The 18,155-nt window shown below is 40.3% G+C and overlaps 1 protein-coding gene across 2 annotated transcripts; it reads left to right on the top strand.

Moving 5' to 3' along the window:
* Positions 1–1,148: 1,148 nt before the first annotated feature.
* Positions 1,149–17,922, top strand: CUNH2orf50 (chromosome unknown C2orf50 homolog). Of its 2 annotated transcripts, none has more exons than XR_009964274.1 (5): positions 1,149–1,322; positions 10,535–10,678; positions 12,959–12,998; positions 13,621–13,879; positions 17,590–17,922. XR_009964274.1 is itself a non-coding variant. In XM_062615903.1 (5 exons), exons 1-5 carry the CDS (start codon positions 1,294–1,296, stop codon positions 14,126–14,128), a joined length of 606 nt encoding a protein of 201 aa, XP_062471887.1. In that variant the 5' UTR covers positions 1,183–1,293; the 3' UTR covers positions 14,129–14,321. The 2 variants fall into 2 exon arrangements, 1 of the variants encoding a protein (XP_062471887.1); XM_062615903.1 differs by lacking the exon at positions 17,590–17,922 and adding an exon at positions 13,908–14,321 and having other exon boundaries at positions 1,183–1,322; positions 13,621–13,792.
* Positions 17,923–18,155: the final 233 nt, after the last annotated feature.

The following is an 18,155-nucleotide window of genomic DNA, read 5'->3' as shown; positions in this document are numbered from 1 at the left end:
GAGTCCACCAGTTCACTGGGGAGATTATTCCAGTGGCTGATTGTTCTCAATGTGAAAAATTTTCCTCTTGTGTCCAGTCAGAATCTCCCCAGGAGTAACCTGTGCCCATGCCCCTTGTCTTTTCCACGTGGCTCCTTGTGAAAAGGGAGTCTCTGTCTTCTTCACAACCACCCTTTAAATACTGGGACCAAAACTGAACACAGTATTCCAGGGGTGGCCTCACAAGCACTGAATAGAGTGGGGTAATAACTTTATCACTATATATCTGCCTCCTAATCAGCTTCTCCAGCCACTTTCCACGTCAAAACCCACAAAGGCCTCACCAGATACAAGATCCTCCAAAATGGTGACTCCATCTCAGACTACCCCTTCCCCTGACCGTGCTTCCGTGCTGCCAGCCAATCATAAAGGCAAGCCAGAAGAAAGACCAACATGCACGGGCGAAGTCCCTAAGGAATACAGAAGAATACTTGCACTTTGCAATAAAATCTTGCCAATTTGATTATTTAAAAAAAAAACAACAAACAAAACCCAAACCACAAACCAAGACAGAGCAAATCCAGAGCACTGCTAGAAACATTGTCCTAGTACCAGTTGCAGACAGGAAAGAATGTCCTTTCCTGCCATATCCTTTAAAGGTCTAAACCCTGCTGCAGCCAGGATTTTCAGAGGCATCTAACTTACTGTACTAGTTTTTCTGGAGCAAAATGGCCGCTTAGTCAATAGAAGTTTTGCTTGAGCAAAAGTTTCTTCTTTAATCAAAAGACAAACCAAAAGGTTTAGTTTTCAAAACACACACAGAGTTGCTCCCATTGAACAAAGGGAGCTTTAATATTGATTTTAATGGAGAACTCACATTCTGACGAGTGCTTACATGAACCTCTCCCTCTGAACTGTCATGTACTTGCTCGTATAATACATAAGTAAGAAAATACCCTCTCCCTATGGAGTGGCTGTGATGTGTTATTTGCTGGCAGCTTCTAGAAAATTAAGTTATTCACCATTTAAATCTAGAGTGTAAATTTGTCTTCTGCATACTGCATTAATCCTTTTCTTATTAAACCAACTAGTGTACTGGTTTAGAAAGTTCCTCAGGACAGAAACGTTTGCTGCACAGCCGTTTACTTGAACTGTAAACAGAAGCTGAGGGTTGCTATGGTGAGATCTTTTTCTCAAAGTCTATTTACTTCTCCCATCTAACAACAGTACCGACAGTGGAGCCTATAAAACAGAAAGTATAAAGTAAAGCAGCCATTACACACCACAGTTCTGAGAAGTCCTTATTCTAATGAAATGAATTTGAATGCTCACCAGAAACAAAGGTATGTAGAAAAGCAAGATAAACTTTCTTTTCCTTTTTTTTTTTTTTAGGTAAAAAATGGTACTTTAACCTGTACTCTGTGATAAAGGCTTTAACAAGGAGAAGCAATTTGGAAAGTCTGCTTTGATTGTTGATGTTTTCTAGTCCTCTTGCAAAATTCTAGGTTTGTGAAAGTTCAGTATGCAGCCTAGGTGAATATTCACATCACCACAAGTTAATTTGACCCTGGAGGAATGGAAATGGGCAAAGAGCAAAAAGCAAACAGGTACAACACAGAGATGCTTTTTGCAAAATCCCTAAATTAGCCTTTTGCAAGAGTAGGGTACCATTTTAACTCCGGAGCTGGTGCAGGCTATTTCCAGAATGGATATTCTCATTCACCAGCAAAACTTTTGGTTCCTGTGAACTGGTCTCCTACTAGAACTGCAAGTACAAGAAAGGTTCTGCTTTTTATTTTATGCTAATGGCATAGGTGATTATCATAATCAGACTTGCAAAAAAGCCAGTCCAGACACATCCTTAATCCTCCAATTGCCAGGTTCAAGTATATAAGAAAAAAATCTTATGAAAGAATGGCTGGAATTAGGAATATAAACCATATCGAGTAGACAAAGCCATATATATGTTCCTCTAACACAAGACTGGAAATTTAAGTTATTTTTCTACAAAGTCTTCCACCCAACTTCTCCTTTTACTCCTGGGTAAGTCCTTTTTAAAACAGCAAATAAGTAACATAAAATATCATGCAATATAACGCAATCAATAGTAAATTTCTTCTACTAAGGCGTGGAACGTTTCTGACTCTCATCCAGAGAGCAGGCCTGGCACTATTTTCCTAGTGTAGGTGTAGTTCTACATTTCATTCATATCAAGAAATCTCATTTTGAACATCTGCATGTAGGGCTCCATAAGGGTGTCTCCAATGACCTTATAGATAACGAAGGTCTAGGGAATGTCTGCAGTAGCAGGCCATGTGTATCTGTGGAGTGAAACCAACTGTTGTTAAATACTCACAAGGACATTTAACCCACTCTGCAGGCTAGAAGCTGCCTGCTCTTTCCTGGACCATAGCATTTACACCCATGAGCAGCTGGAGAGTGGGTGCAGCTTGCCTTCTCTTCCAGCAGCAACCCAGGGGCCCACAGAGTTGACATGCTCCAAGACCACCCCATCCAAAACACAGTAAGTGGAGATGACCAGGAGATTTGCTTGTAAAACACTCTTAACCAGACATCAGATGTGAATACTGATGCACTCATAGTCATCCAGGCCAATCCAACGGCCAGATAGATGTTCCCACCTTTCTCTCCTGCTGTCATAGAAAGACATAGGTCTCTTTAAGTTTTGCTATGCATGGATTTCTCAAGTACCCTAGGACTTTCTAGTTGCCTCTATGTGTGATTAACTCACCTGATGCAACCAATTTTGCATATGTTAGTCAATCTTAAACAATTTAGAATACATTTAAAGGATCCTTTGCGTTCACGGCAGACAAGAACCAATATTTGCAGAATGTTCTTTTTACGGTTTAAACTGCCAGTGACATGGAATGCTGCAGCAGATCATCAAGAATGAAGAAACACACATGAATATCCCTATTTTGCTTGTCATCTATTCTACTTTTTAAAAAAACATATGAGTAGTTTGCCCAGAAACCAAGGACACAGTACCCCAATACCCCAGAGCTTTGAGGTTCCTGCTGTTAAGCAGCAGGAATGCTGGAAGCTGTAGGAGACCTCACCTGATAGGGTTCTCCATACTGTCATGCTGCTGGCTTTACTCTGTTCTCTATCCTGGGACTCCAGATCCTGGAAGCATTTTGAAAACCCTGCTTTGCATTCAGCAAAGATTCACTGATCTCATTATAATTCATGATGAACTCTTGCAGGTTGAACAGGTCAACTATTTTACACAATCTCAGTTTTGCTGAAAAGTGTTTTTATGTTCTCTGTGTGGAAGAGGCTGGGAGGCGCACTTATGTCAGCACTGTGATCAAAGCTGGATTTTTAAAGAGAGATATAGAATCCTTATACTGCACATGTGTACATTATGTAGATATTTCATACAAAAAGTAGGATAAGGCCTTGCCTTTTTCTCCTTATGTAGTCAGTAGTAAGAAAGTAGGATTTTATCTTAATTCTGCAACTGTATTTTTAATTGCATAGCTGTCCACTGCTTTGTAAGCTTTCTTAAGTAGTAACCTAAGCAAAAGGTTTCCTAAAACCTGGGACCTGTCCTGAAAACTGGAGTAGCCCATGCTAAGAGCCAAGTTCCCATTCCCTTCATTAAAGTGTAACAGGATCTTTAATGAAGGATCTGGTACAATGACAGTCTGGTCTGAAAGCTGTTCCAAGTCTCTTTGGCTGCTCTGGCCCTAAGGTGTAGGGACACAGCTGTTTTCCTTTCAGTTTTTCCTTACTGTTGGAGTATTTGCATGTGAACTGTTGCACAACTGAGCTAAAAATACAAAGCTGCAAACACATCCAGAAGATTTCATTGTTCTGGCTGTCCATTTCTTCAGGGAGCAAAAGTTTCCAGCTCCCACAGCAGAACAAAGATGCTCTCTACAACCATAGAAGGAATAAGGCTGGACTGAACTACAGAACAGTGCAGGTGATCCAAGAAAAGAATGGCAAAACAAGACTGCACATTCCTGATACTCTGTTACTTTTCTTTATATGTCTCATGTAGCATCTGTCCTGCTGGACACAAGCAGTGTACATGGTCAAATCAGGCAGGGACAAAGAATGCACTGAGTTAGGCAAAGATCTGACAGATCTAGGTAACACAGGTAATGTGACTGGTGATCAAATCCTGGTCAGCATGGAGCAGAGCAGTCTCCCAGTACCTGCAAGGGGGTTACTGGAAAAAAAAAAACCCAGCCTGCTTGCAGCAGTGCCTGTTTGGAGAATGAAGTAACAGGCACAAGCAGAAACAAGAGAGGTTCTGACTGTATATAAGGCAAAACTTCATAATGAGGAGAGCCAAGTGGCAAAACACATTATCCCAGAAGGCTGTGCAGCTTTCAAGACCAATGGCATGCAGCCCTGAGCAGCTGGTCTGATTTTATAGCTAATCCTGCTCTGAGGATCAAATTGGGCTAGAGATCTCCTGAGGTCCCTTCAGGTCTGAATTCTCCTATGAGTTCAAGAAACTTGCCACTACATTTTAGTGTGTCAAAAAAAAAAAAAAAAAGGCTATGCACAACCTCCCCTGCAAACAATTACAGGAACATCCTGCCTTTAGGAAGAACTTCCTTCTGATTCCCAACAGTCAGAGTTGGACAAACACCAGAATGAAGTGTGACTTAACACTAGCTTCTACAGTTAAGATGGAAACCTACACTAATAGCTGCAATGAAGATGCTAAAAGCTTTGCTAAAAAACAGAGAAAGCCTGTGATTGGCATGTTCAGACAAGGATTCTCAATTTTAGACTCTGACAGTTATCTTGAAAAAAAGCTAAATGGAAATAGCTCAATAGCTCAGAACTTGCAAAGGTTAAGAACATCTGAAAGAACAACAGGCCCCTTTCATTTAATAGCTAAAGACACAACTTAAAACAAATTTTAGGTACCACAGTTTGAAAACTTTGCCTACATTGCAGCAGAGAATTTTTGGTAGTTCACATCAAAACAGAAGTTCATGTCCTTTGAATATGGTGAGCAGATGGTAAATGAAACATTTAGTGTATTAAGGTGCAGGCACAGAAGAATTCAAAAAATAACTGAATAGCACCTTGAGCATTGAAAGATATAGTGATATACTATTGCAATTCACATGATAAAATACGTCTGCATGTACTATAGTGCCCCAGGTAGCAGAGAGAGAAAATTGAATCTTTGTAGTATTCCTGAAGCATCTTCTCCTCCACTGTTACAAACTGATCATAAACTGATACTATTAACAGATGTATATAGCAGAAGCATGGAAAAGCAGGGCTACACCAGACTTCAGAGGTCAAATTGTTGCCCCAGGTACTCAAGCAGCATGAAGCACAGCCTTTTCACAAGGACTTCATCACTTTATACACTGAATTTCTCTTCGACCTGCTAAGGAACTGTGCAAGGGAACAGAGAGGATAAACAGAATAAAGCCAAGCTCCACTATGCAGCTACCGGAGCTCCCTGCTGTGGTGAGGATGTGACTTAGCAACTGACTAATGAAGACAACCTTGATTGTTCATGCAATACTGCACTTCTGACAGGATCTAGCCTCTAAGACTGACATTATGTGAAATAGCAACTTAAAACATTCCTCAGCCAGTGAGCCACACCTTCCTATACTCATAGTTCTTCCTCCTCAAACATCCCCACTCACACATCAACCCTGCAGCGTTCCCTCCCTGAAATTCCTTCACCTTGTTCAGGTGGCAGGTTTAAGCAGAAGACTCTAACGTAATAGGCCTGGAGAGTCTATGAAATAGCTGCTATTTAATATTTTTTCAAGAAAATAGTATTTTTTCAAATAAATAATTTCTGTTTCAAATAAAGCAAACTGCCTGTCAGTGCCTAATGTATTCTGTGACACTATAATTTTTAACAGGATGGAAAAAAAATATAACAGGTTTTTTACAATTTGCATTACAGCCTTGATTTTATTTCAAAGTGTCAGACTCTGTGTCACTGCAAGCAGACATTCCCCCAGTGGCATTTGTATGCTGCCGACGCAACAGACGCTTAACTTCCCAGGTTCTCTCTGCACAACTCCATCAAGACAAGAAAGAAGTTTGTAAAGAAAGAAGTTTGTATCTGTTTTTTTTTAAAGCTATGGCAAAACTTCACACATGATGCCCTTAAATGAGCAGCTACATAATTGTTTAACAGGAGTTTTACTCCAAACTGGTAGTTTGCAGGGTTTGTTTTTGGTTTGATTTCATACAACCCAAGCACCCTGCTCCTGACATACCAAGACACAGCTTGTCAGCAGGATTTGTCACCTCCAAGCTTTCTAGGGCCCCTGGTGATTAAAGGCTAGGGCCAGTGAGAAGGCAGCACAGTTCTGCTCTGCCATCCACCACATCTCTGTGGGTGCTCAGCATCCTCTGACCAATCACCTAACACACTGCTCCACTAGCCGTCAACATGGCCCATCTTCCAGCCTGCAGTCTTAACTGACTTGACTGACCTTTATTGATTTGAGGAAGATGACGGTGACAATGTGAATGTCACTGTTTGGGGCAGGCAATACTGTTCATACTGGAAAATTAAATGGGGGTCTCCATACTATATGTGAAGTGGCAGAGATCTTCTGAATGGTGATCAGCTCTGAAAAGCTGAGGTCTCCAGGGAGATGCCCTCTCTGCCAGCTGACAATTTTGCTCCTGCCTCACATTCACACAATATATACACTGTTTCCAAATGTGCATGTTTCTTAAATCTCTGCAGTATCTCACATACACAAAATTTCTTACATGAAAATTGCTTTGTTGTCCACCAAATCACTAATCTGCTCTTCACATATAATGTGAAATGGCTGTGATCCTTCTTCTTTTACAGGTTGGCTAGTTGAGAGACAGCTAGGTGTACCATGCATCTTCTCCTAAATTCAGCAGCAGGCCTAGAAGAGCTTCTAGCTCCCTCTTCCATGGTCTTAACTGTACAGAACATGATGAACATTTGGTAACACAAGTTTAGAAGATAACTTTTGTAGGCAAGTATCCCAACACAGTACTGACTTATGAAAACAGTGCAAACCAACTGTAGAAGACTTGGATGTAAAGGAGAAATCTGGGAAGCACAAATAAGCTAAGAAAGATTTCAGATCTTATCCTGCAATTAGAACCACAGGGGAAAATCAGATCAGAGTCTCAGTGACTTTGACAGCACCCATCATGGACCAACAAGCACTTCCAACCAAAGCAGCAACACATTCATCTCATGTTATTATTTCTCTTCTGTAACTGATACGTTCTTGCATTTAGCCAAGCAATTTCCATTAAGTTTTACAGTGGTTTAGAATAAGCCTCTGAATTCCCTGAAATCTATGAGAACTTCCTGAGCTTCTAGAAACTTGTGACTATAAAACCAAAACAAAATTTAGAATGAGCAGCTCAGAAATTGCCTCTGGACAAGGATGTCAAATACTGGCATAAAAATTCAGATTTTCTTAACTACTGTGCATTTTAAAAATAAGGCAATGCATACAAAGACAAACATTAGCTGAAGTCTTACATAACTTATACTGCAATACCCTCTTGTGGTCAAACAAAAATGTTTTGTCTAAACACCTGAACCTTTTCCTCCATAAAAAGCCTCTCCAGACATCTTTTCCTTTGACAGAGGTAAGTAAGTAACATATTTTTCACAGATGAATTTGTAGTGTGTATCATCACTTGTCTGGAAAAACCAAAAGATGAACCTCAGTCAAATTCTTCCTCAGAATGACGGGCACCAACACTGCTTGTCAGATAAACTAATCCCTAAACGAACTCCTAAGCAAAGGCACCACCTCCTACAGTGACACTCATAACTTTTTTTGAAGTTTCATGTCACTAACAAGAAAAAATAAGATGGTATAATCAATTTACATAGAAACATGTGGCACAAAGCCATAGTGAACATCAACCTCTTGTACTGCAGGATGAAAAGAAGTATGCAGTAGATCAGGTGTACCAATCCAAATGAACTCCCTGCTTAAATGCCCCACATTGTAATAATGAACAAATAAAATGTTAAACTGGCAGATGGTAATACAAGGGGAAAGAGTTCAGTCTCTTCAGCAGTTCTGCTGAGCTGCTACTCTAGTAAATGGCCTAAATGGGCTAATAGTAGATCCAGTAAGGAATCTATAGTAACACCCAGAAACATCATCCTTGCACTCACCTGGATGCGCTTTAATGGTGCACAACCACATCCTGATGTCTTCTAGTCCCAACAGAAAATAGGATAATTTTTAAATTACCATCTTTTAGTGACCAATTTCTGGAAACAGCAGATACATTCTAAAGTCATATTAATGCATATTTTTTTAAACTCCAACTTATTTAAACAGCCATGATCCCATTCCCATCTATTGTTTTCAGAGAAATCGCTTGAACATTATGAAGTGTCCAATGCCTCCATGTCGATTCATAGCTTACTTTTGGTTTAAGCCTACAGATGCCCTAAACAGTTAAGACTTTCTTCTTTTCTGAGGTTGTGGAGTCTCAGGCCATCAGAGCTCGCTGTAACCTAAGAATTCACTTTCAGTAAGATGTTTTGAAAGACATTTTGTAGCCCTACACCTGCATCAAAACTATGGTAGTTAAAGCTCCTGCATCTTTGCAGACACCACTCATTGTCATAGGTATACCTGCTTGTAATCTTTCTGGTCCAGTTTATTCAGTGGCTACAAGTAGTCATTTGGAGGCTATGTACTCAGCTCAATAACCATCTTTATTATTATGTTTAATTTGAAGAAATTGACTTCAAGGAAAGATTAGAATTGAAATAACACCAGAACTTTGTAAACAAGAAATAAAAAGCATTCCATGCATAGGAACAGATTTCTCATCAAGATCCTCCTGATCCGATCAGGAGCTAAAAATCCTATGCGCACTGATTAATGCACTGGGTCTTCCAAATGTGCCTCAGCTTCCTTTTAAAGCAGCTACATGCTTCTAAAACCCCATTCTCCAACCAGCTGCACACATTCCAACTTGGACTGGACCCTGGAACAAATGCAGCAGAATAAGCAGATTCCACAAGAGGAACAGAGACAACCATCAGGTTAGGTTGGCAAACATTTCGTTTCTTCAATTCAGGATAATGCTGCGTGAATACAAGACTTTGTTTTTTTGGGGGGGGTTGAAACAGATGAACGACACTATTTAGGTTTCAATTGTCTCAGAAAAATGAGCAAATAAACAAAAAGTCTACTAAAATTTCATTAAAACCCAAAGCAAAAATTATGGTTTGAGGTGGAGTTTACCTCTTCTTATGTTACTGCAATCTTCAAGTCAGAATAATTTTTCCAAATATAGAAGTATTTCATGCATGAAGTGTTTGGGTTGTACAGTTGCAACTATTTTAAAAGAAATTATTTGCTAAATTCAGCATGCATTTCCTAACACTGAAAGCAAATAAGTTTGCCAAAATCCCCTGAAAAAGTAGATTCAAACTTCATTAGCATTTACCAGGAAGATGAAGCAAGAGGCTAGAATTCATCTGGAGCTAATCCACACTACTCAAAACAAGTCAGTCAAGAATTTCAGAGGAAATTTATACTTAAAATACTCCATTTTCCTGCAAGGTCACACATACTTGAGGAAGTGACTTCATACCACAGAAACCTAACAGGCTGACTGTAAAGACAAACACTGAGATTTTGGACACTGTTTTGAAAATTCTCACTTTGCACACTAATAACCCTGTATAATGTTAATAGTTACTTAACTACTTATAGTTGTTTAATACCTTCTGCAGAAATCTCTAAATACTTAAAAGGGACTTTTGGTGATCTCTGGCTGCCCTTTTTTTTTTAATCTGTAAATAAGAAGCTTTCAGCACATATTCATTGAAATATTTTAAACAAAATAGCTCTGCCCAAAATCTATTTCGAGGCCCCAGCAGCTGTCCCACTGGGTCTCTGCTCCCATTCTGATGAATATTCACAAGTCAGACTTGCTTCCAGCTTTCAGGTTTTGCTTCTGCTACATAACCACAACAAAAGTCCTCCTCACATACTCAGCAGCAATCTCCACAGCACCCTTTGCTACTAAGCCAGACTTTATTGTTCTGAGGAATTTTAATAGAATGTGGTCTCAGCTGCCAGCAGCAGTAATCCCCTCTTAAAGTGGGAGTTTGCTGAGTACAGCTGGATATCTGATGGCTTTCAGTAACAGCCGTTTCTTACAAAATTGCAGTTACCATGAGAACTCCCTCAGCAAGCAACAAAGCAACATAAAGCAGTAGGAAATGAGCATTAAATAAGAGGGAAGTAAAACAGCACTGAGCACTGCCTGTTAGTGCTGCCGTCACCTTTGTTTTCTGAAAGCACTCCAAATCACCAGCTAAAAGAAAACTTAGGAGAGATGAAGCTTTGAAAGTGTAAAAATAGGTTTAACATTCATAACACTCACAATATACCTAATGATACTGGGATACAGTGAGTCCCAAATTGGACAAGTTGGGAAAGGGTTCTGGATTCAGAAGAAATATCTTGGTCAGGTTTCGGCAACCAGCAACCACATCTCTGGGGCAGCCAGCCTTAGCTCCATCTGTGTCTCTTGGCAGCACACAGCTCAGAAGATCTGTTGTTGCACAACCAGCTACTCAGTCTTGGGCAGATAAGCAGTCGGCACTGCAGCAAGACCAGGTTCAACAGGATAAGATCTGGAGAGAGTCTGTGGAGGCTGAACAGAGAGGAAGAAAGATTTGGTAAGTCACTTGCTCCAGTTCATGCCTCTTCTACTCATCTTGACATTGGTACTGATGCTCGCTGATAGTCTTGGGGCTTGATCCCAAGCCTATACTATGAAAGAAAATTTTCTTCTGCAGGGACTTTGGATCAGACCCTATTATCTCTGTTTGTCTTCTCTGGACAAAATCTAGTATCTCCTGGCATGCTGGGCTTAAGCTGAAAGGGATGCAAAAAATTGCATGCCAAGTATCTTTTAGCTTTATAGACATTTCCAGAATGAAGATTTAAATGTGCCAACCTTTATAATTTATTGCAGACACACTGATACTATCATGTCTTCTCATATTCTTGGAAATGGCTGAATGGGAGTTGAACAGAGTGTTCTGCCAAAATATGATTTTGTATTCCCAATCTGTAAATCTACTGGCCATGCCCCATTGTTACAGTGTTTGAGTAGACTGAACTACACCATACAAACTAAGCTTTAACTGTGTATACAGTGACCTTAAGGAACCCAAAATTAAGATCCTGTCTCTGCCACATATCTTGAGTGTTTATGCTCGTACTTCAGTACACAGCATGAACATGCCTGTTAGAAGAATATCTTTTGTAAAAACAAAAGCAGTTGCAGCTCCCACTGTGCACTAGACAAATTAAGGGAAAGGAAGGAAAAAGAACATCACTCTCAGGATTTTTTAGAATGGAAAAAGAAACCATCTGAAAACCCTCATCCTCCTCAGCCTTCTGGAGGAGGTGCAAATAACAGCTCTGATTCCCCCAGAGACGCATTTGAAATCCTGTCTGGCTCCCTTTACCTGAGGGAAAGGCTGAGCCAGGACTCTTGCAAAGCCAGGGCCATGGTGGCAATGTTACTCTCCTCCAGCTGTGCATTCAGACTCTTGTCAAATGGGCCCAGCACATTCCATACCTGTTCCCTAGCTAAGGCAGCAGAAGAGACTGTACCTGCCCCCTGGGGTTCACAGTCAGGAACACTGGTGCAAACTCATTTTCATGGGTAAGTAAGGTAACAGATTGTTCAGATGATGCATGTTCTGCTCTGCAATCTTAGCTACAAAGACAGAAACTCTTGTAAAAGGGTAGGACGGGAATGTGAAGGACAGATGCCTAAAGCTGGATCCAGCAGACTACAAATGCTACAGCCTGCAGAGCACTGCCCTTCAGCTCTGTATCCCCTACCAGAATTGATGATGGGGAAAGCCTGCTATGTGTTGGTGGTCTGACCTAAAATGGATATAGGTAAATGTCTGAGAGGCAAGCATTTCTCAGTAATTAACACCATCCAGTAACACCCAAATCTGTATGTTCAAATAGTGGCTGGCATAGTAAATTAAAAATTTTAGGACCTCTGTGCTGTGCCGTTATACCAAAAGGTATAGTGATAAATATGACAATCATAACTTAGCTTTTACATGCACTTAGGTATATATGCACTGGACAGGGCAGTGCAGCACAGGAATTCAATGCTCCTAGCTCAATGGGGAGCATGGCTCTTCTGTAGAGATGAGCTCAACTCAGAAGGATGTACATTCAGCACAAGATCGGTGAGCTTAGATGCAGCACTGTATAGATGCAGGTAACCAGATCAGAGAGTCAACCCTGGTGTCCCTTGAGCCCTTCTGCAAATACAGCTGTAGGCAACTGCTTTCTCTCTTGGCCTCACTGCACTTTTATAATAGCAGGTGAACTTTTGTTTTCTCAATTTCAGGCCAGGGAAACCAAAGGACAGAAAATGAAAGGACTTGCCCTGCAGTCCCACACCAGGTATAGAACTAAGCTGAAGAGCAAAACTGAGGCCTTCTGATTCAGTTTACTCCCAGCACAGATGCCTATCTGCACAAAATACTCCCATGGGCATTTGGCTGCAGCAAATACAGCTCTGGGTATTCCTACCAGGGACTTCTGCCAGCAGAGGATCTGTTACTTAGAAAATAAGAATCTTTGTCTCGCTCAAGTCATGGGTCAAAAGTTTGCTAGAGCAGGATTTTGCTTATTCATCTGCATTTGCACAAGGAATACACTGTGGACATGATAGGCTCATCTTCCTTTAGCAAAAAAGCTCCACTCCTCACATAGTATGAGGTTCCTATAGGAATAAAAAAAAACCCTGTGCTTCACCACAGAAGAGACAGGTTTTGGTGCAAAGAGGTTGCAGGTATAAGAGCTGGGTTCTAAGTATCAAATTAAGCAGTTAAATAGGTATTCAAATACGACCAACATTAACTAGTCTAGCTAAAGACAGTCAATTTCACACTGCTATTTTTCACTTCTACCCCAAGGTACCAGAACTGGAGTTTCCTAAAGGACTATGACCAAATGGTAAGCTTTGAACAAACATTCAACTGTAATCCAGGTTCTTTTTCGTTTTCACCCATTTGAGCTATGCTAGTATTTAAAATTGAAGCATACTTAGGCATAATTGGCAAATGCTATCAGACTAAAATCTTCAGGAAAAATAAAAGAGAACTGAAGTGCCTTTCATCTGCTACCTATGCAGCAAAGAAATACAGCACACACGTGTTCAATCTGTTTCAGTATTAGCAACTCCCTAGAAAGACAAGTGAAGAAGAACCAGCCTCCTAGGAGAAAAGATCGTGTCATCATGCTGAAATCCAAGACACTTAACTAAAAATGAAACAAAATACCTCCCATTTCATGACCATTCTAGACCAGGATAACTTCTGTCTCAGCTGACATTTTACGCAACACATTTGAAAATTATTCATTTCCCTGTGTTATCCTATTCCCACAAAAGACAGGAAAAAACAATTGTTTACTTCTTCAGCACTTTCGTGTACATTCAGTATGACATTTTTAAGTATATTCAAACTCTAACTTTGAAGGCAAAAGTGATGTTATAAATAACCTCAGTAACTTGTATTTTTGTAACAAGCAATGGATGTAATTCTGAAAACTTATTAATGGTGTTTGTTTTATCCAGGGTAAGAAAAAGGAGCAGAAGCCACTGCCAAACTATATGCCTGTGTTCTCAAGCAAAGTTCCCAACTCAACCAACCAGACTATTGGCAGTCGAATGGGTACTGAACTTGGCAGGGATTTGGTAAACATGGATTATTTCTTCAGCACTGGTGCACGAAAGAGGAAACTTGATGGTGAGCTCCAGCCTTCCTAGCACTTTGGTAAAAATATAACAGTAACAAAGCAAGTTGAATGGTTCTAGCCAACAGACTCCACAGCAGGTAAAAAATCCCTCAATCTTTTTCTCAGAGAGACCAATCCTACTCTTTAGCATGGATTTTCTTTCAACAGCAAAGATGGATGTTGTCCAACAATGCCACAGGAGACATTCCTCATTGTATTTTGGGTGGCTGGGCCATATAAAGAGGGTTAGAACTACAGGCCTCATCCATCTTCCCATGCAGTCTACAGTAAGGCTGCCACTAACATCAGAAAATCAAGATTACAGCCAAAAGGCAATTACTTCCTAAATTTTTATCTCCTGAAAATAAACAATTAATGAAGATCTGCTCAGATGAGTCCCAACACAAACAACATATTTCAGTTCTGAAAGTCAGAGCAATAAAATCAGCAGCTTGTTGCATTTAATGTAATTGGCGAAGGATTCATCAGCTCTGCCATCTGCATGTTTAAGCTTGCTCTAAATAATAAAATTTAAGGCACGTGAGATGTGTTCTGTGCTTTTTCATCCCTTCCTGCTGAGGAAAGGAGAACAATTTTTTTTCACACTGGTTTTCATTTTTGATTCTTTAGATATGCTGCTCTCAAATTCCCTTAACTCTTGGAACTAATTGACAAGGAAGCAGGCTTTCACATTTTGCTCTGAAGGAGTGTTGGCTCAGCAACCTGTCTGACACTTTTAGGATCATCAACCTCGAATTTAACAGGTTCAGAGTTCCTAAAATCTGTGGCTGCCCAGGGAAACCAACATCAAGCTAAATCAATGCAATACCTGAAGCCTGTTCACCTGTGCATCTCCATTACATAGGTGCAAACTTTGATAATAACTTACATATGGCCTTTTGAGCTATATGTAGCTTCTGTAGGATCATGCTCAGTCCTCTGTGGAGATCAACACAGAAGCCATTAGCATTGCCTTGACACAACAGGTGGCAGTCTCTCACCACACTGAGGTGGAGATGTATATACCTATGTTTTGCAACTAAGTCTATTTGGTTTTATGATTAGACCTCAGGAGGCAGTTTAAAAGCACAAGTGGTGGCAGGAACAAGTGTCATCACTGTCAGCACCCAAACAGTTTCTGGAAAAAAAAATACAACAACAACAACAATACACAAAAAAAAGGAAAGGGAGAGGGAGAGGGAGAGGAGAGAGGAGAGGAGAGGAGAGGAGAGGAGAGGAGAGGAGAGAGAGGAGAGGAGAGGAGAGGAGAGGAGAGAGAGGAGAGGAGAGGAGAGAGGAGAGGAGAGGAGAGGAGAGGAGAGGAGAGGAGAGGAGAGGAGAGGAGAGGAGAGGAGAGGAGAGGAGAGGAGAGGAGAGGAGAGGAGAGAAAAAAGACACTATAGAAAGAAGAGCCAAATCCCAGTCACTAAGTCACAGCACCAAGCGGTTTTCCTCCTGGCTTTCCCAACACAGACAGAACTGCAGGATTAAGGCTTTCAAGATGACAGCTAAGCTACCTAAAAAAAGGAGACCATATTATGCAATCAGCCCAAGTGGACTGATTCCAGTCAGCGCAGATGTGAATTCTGAGAGACAACTGTGTTCAGAGACACCAAATAGGAACCCGCTTTTGAAAAAGTCATCTTCTTGTTCAGCAAAAATGCTTTCTGCTCCCTCCTGTGAGCTGAAAACTGCACCAGGAACTGGTTTGTCTTCAAACATCTGAAAGAGGCAGAGGAAAGAGAAGATCATACCTTTCCTTGTCCCTGCGTTATCTTCCAAAACTACACAGGCCACTCAAGAGGTTATGTACTTACTGGTGACAGCATAACACTGAGAATCATTACACTTGCATGCCTTACTTGGAGACATACTGAGCAGCCTCAAGTCTTGATATGGGTCACAAACTCTGTACTGAGTGGCAGATGTCCAGTATCTGTTAGGTTTAAACTCCTATTCATGTAAGAAATCTCATTTATAAAGCATGGGGATTTTGTTTTTCAGCATGAAAGCATATAGAGCTCCACGTTTCCTAACCTCCAGATGGCACTCACTCCACATCAGGTTATCTACTGAAAAGGACGCTAAGTTACACAATTCCCCTTCAATTTCAAGCGACATTAAATAATTTCAGATTCTTGACTTTGTTTTCCGTGTGTGAATCCAGAGAATCCTTCTTCCAGAGAGTTCCTTCAAACTGGAGGATATGGGAAAGAGCATGGTCTAAGCAATGCATGATTTAATCCCTCCACTTCACACTGGCTTTGTTTCAGCTGAAGTACGTCTCACAGTTTTGGGCAAGACCTTTCAGGTCTTACCCTAAAAATGTGTGCCACTAAGCAGTCTAGAGAAGCTGTGATGGTAACTGGAGTACAGAAAGGTACGGCTTATGATAAAACAATTAAAAAGATTGGTTTTAATCTGAGGAAGAAACAGTCTGGCAAGAAGATAGTCTTTAGATACATTTATAGCTCTGGAATGAGAAAAGGTAACATTTGCACTTCACATGAGTGGAAGACAATAGTAAATATCAAAGGTTTCAATTACAGCAAGGCAGAATCATGTTCACTTTTTGGGAAGTTAGTGGTAAGGCTAATACAACACTGGAATTGATCCCCCAAGGAATCTCCACGTGTGAAGGTTAAACACACACATCCATCAAGAGTGATGTATTAAATACAACTTGTCTTGAACTGAATGACCATCTGAAGAGCTTTTCACCAATTTTCTGGCTACCCCAGAGTTCTTGGGATCAAAAAACACTTTGCAAACTTGGTTTTTCAAACACATTCAAAAAGAAAAAGAAAATCCTATTTCAGTTACACCAGATTTAAAGAGATCACACCTCTAAAATACCTATTAATCACCTAAACTTGTTGATAGAAAATATATTTCTGATTTTTCTAATTACTTATAGCAAATGCTTTTCACAAAGTCTAGATGTGCCTCTTTCTTTTAATCACACACACCTAAGACACTTGAATAGTGCCCTCCTGACAGCCATGCAAGAACACTTCTCAAAGAGCACATTCATATCCTTAGGTCACGTGGATCAATGGCAGCAACTAATTTTCTTTCAACAGTTTCAGGAAGCCTTTACTAATGAAGTGTAGTTCTGATTGAGAGACCTCACCTGCAGTCAGGTCACGCTGCCCTCTGTAATTCAGTCATTAAAGGAGACATTTAGAAATACATAAAATCTCAAAACTCTTGAAATAAATGCCCCCCATACAGAATTTTTATTTAAAAACTGTGTTTCTGTTAATAGAATTTAAATTAAGCTGTTCAAAGACAATAAGACTCCAAAGGAAGAAATGAAAATGAGACACTTATCTTGTCTCATAAGATCAGTGACTCCTGTAAATCCAACTGTGGTTCTTAGAAACTGTAAAACTGTTTCTTGATGTAGAAATTACACTAAAACAAACAAAATAACTACACGGATTTTCCTACAACAGTGGTCTCATCATGCTGTGGAAATTACTACATAAACAGTAAGATTTCCAAATAAGGATAGGAGAAGAAAATTATGTATGAACCTTAGAAGGACAATACTGCCAGTCCAGACATCATATGTTTGCATGTATTATTCATGTGCATACACATTCACAACGTTTCCTTTCTATAGAACAAAATTTTTGACCTGAAGTTCATCTTAGAGCAGACAATGTTTTCTGAAGTAGGTTATTCTTTTTGGTTTGTTGGGCCTCAAGCTGCTTTTCCTAAATCCTGCTGAGACAGAAACCAATAAAACTTTCTTAAAGCAGGATGTCCTTCTTAAAACTCAGGTATGCTTTTCTCTCTTCAGAACACTCCATGTTTGCTTGGATGAATTCCTTGAAACACAAATGCTTCTCCAAGAAACTCAGAAGTTCTGCCAAAGGCTGAAGAGGTGCTTGTGCAGTTCTGTCAGCTGCAGCCCCATCCACAGCCCTCTTCTGTCACAGGGCATAGATGCCACAGACTGACTTCAGCTTGTAACCTTCTCAAAGACTCTCTCAGAAGCTGTACGTATCCACCAGTTCTTCTAAATGGAACTTCCAAGTATCAGGAGTTACAGTCTCACCTCAGCACAAGACCTTCATGCCAGATCGATGGAGCAAAACTGCCGAAAATGTCTCTTAACTGGAAAATGCCCACAGGAAAGTCTCGGCATACACTGATTGAAAAGTTGCATTAAGAAGTAATCTGCAAATATAGAGGCATGATAGCTATAAAAAATTATGAGATTGGGTTTCACTCTATGACTTTGACCTGATCACTTCAAATCTATGTCTATTTTCCCCATTCACTAATGATCAGCTATCATCACTGGATGTATTCTATGTGATCTGTGAATTAACAAATGTATTCATGCAGTAACTCTTATTTCAA

Source organism: Pezoporus occidentalis, unplaced genomic scaffold (assembly GCF_034315485.1).
Source record: "Pezoporus occidentalis ecotype Australia unplaced genomic scaffold, CSIRO_AGI_Poc_V1 ctg185, whole genome shotgun sequence".
In the NCBI taxonomy this organism is placed as follows: Eukaryota; Metazoa; Chordata; class Aves; order Psittaciformes; family Psittacidae; genus Pezoporus; species Pezoporus occidentalis.
This window is presented reverse-complemented; position numbering and strand designations above follow the sequence as displayed.

What these genes read in the sequence shown, in the direction of transcription:
- CUNH2orf50 (XM_062615903.1), top strand. Translation starts at nt 1,294, where the DNA reads ATGAATTTGAATGCTCACCAGAAACAAAG. An exon ending in CAGAGAGGAAGAAAGATTTG is followed by an intron (nt 10,679 to 12,958) that starts GTAAGTCACTTG and finishes TTCTACCCCAAG; the next exon opens with GTACCAGAACTGGAGTTTCC. An exon ending in ACGAAAGAGGAAACTTGATG is followed by an intron (nt 13,793 to 13,907) that starts GTGAGCTCCAGC and finishes TCTTTTTCTCAG; the next exon opens with AGAGACCAATCCTACTCTTT.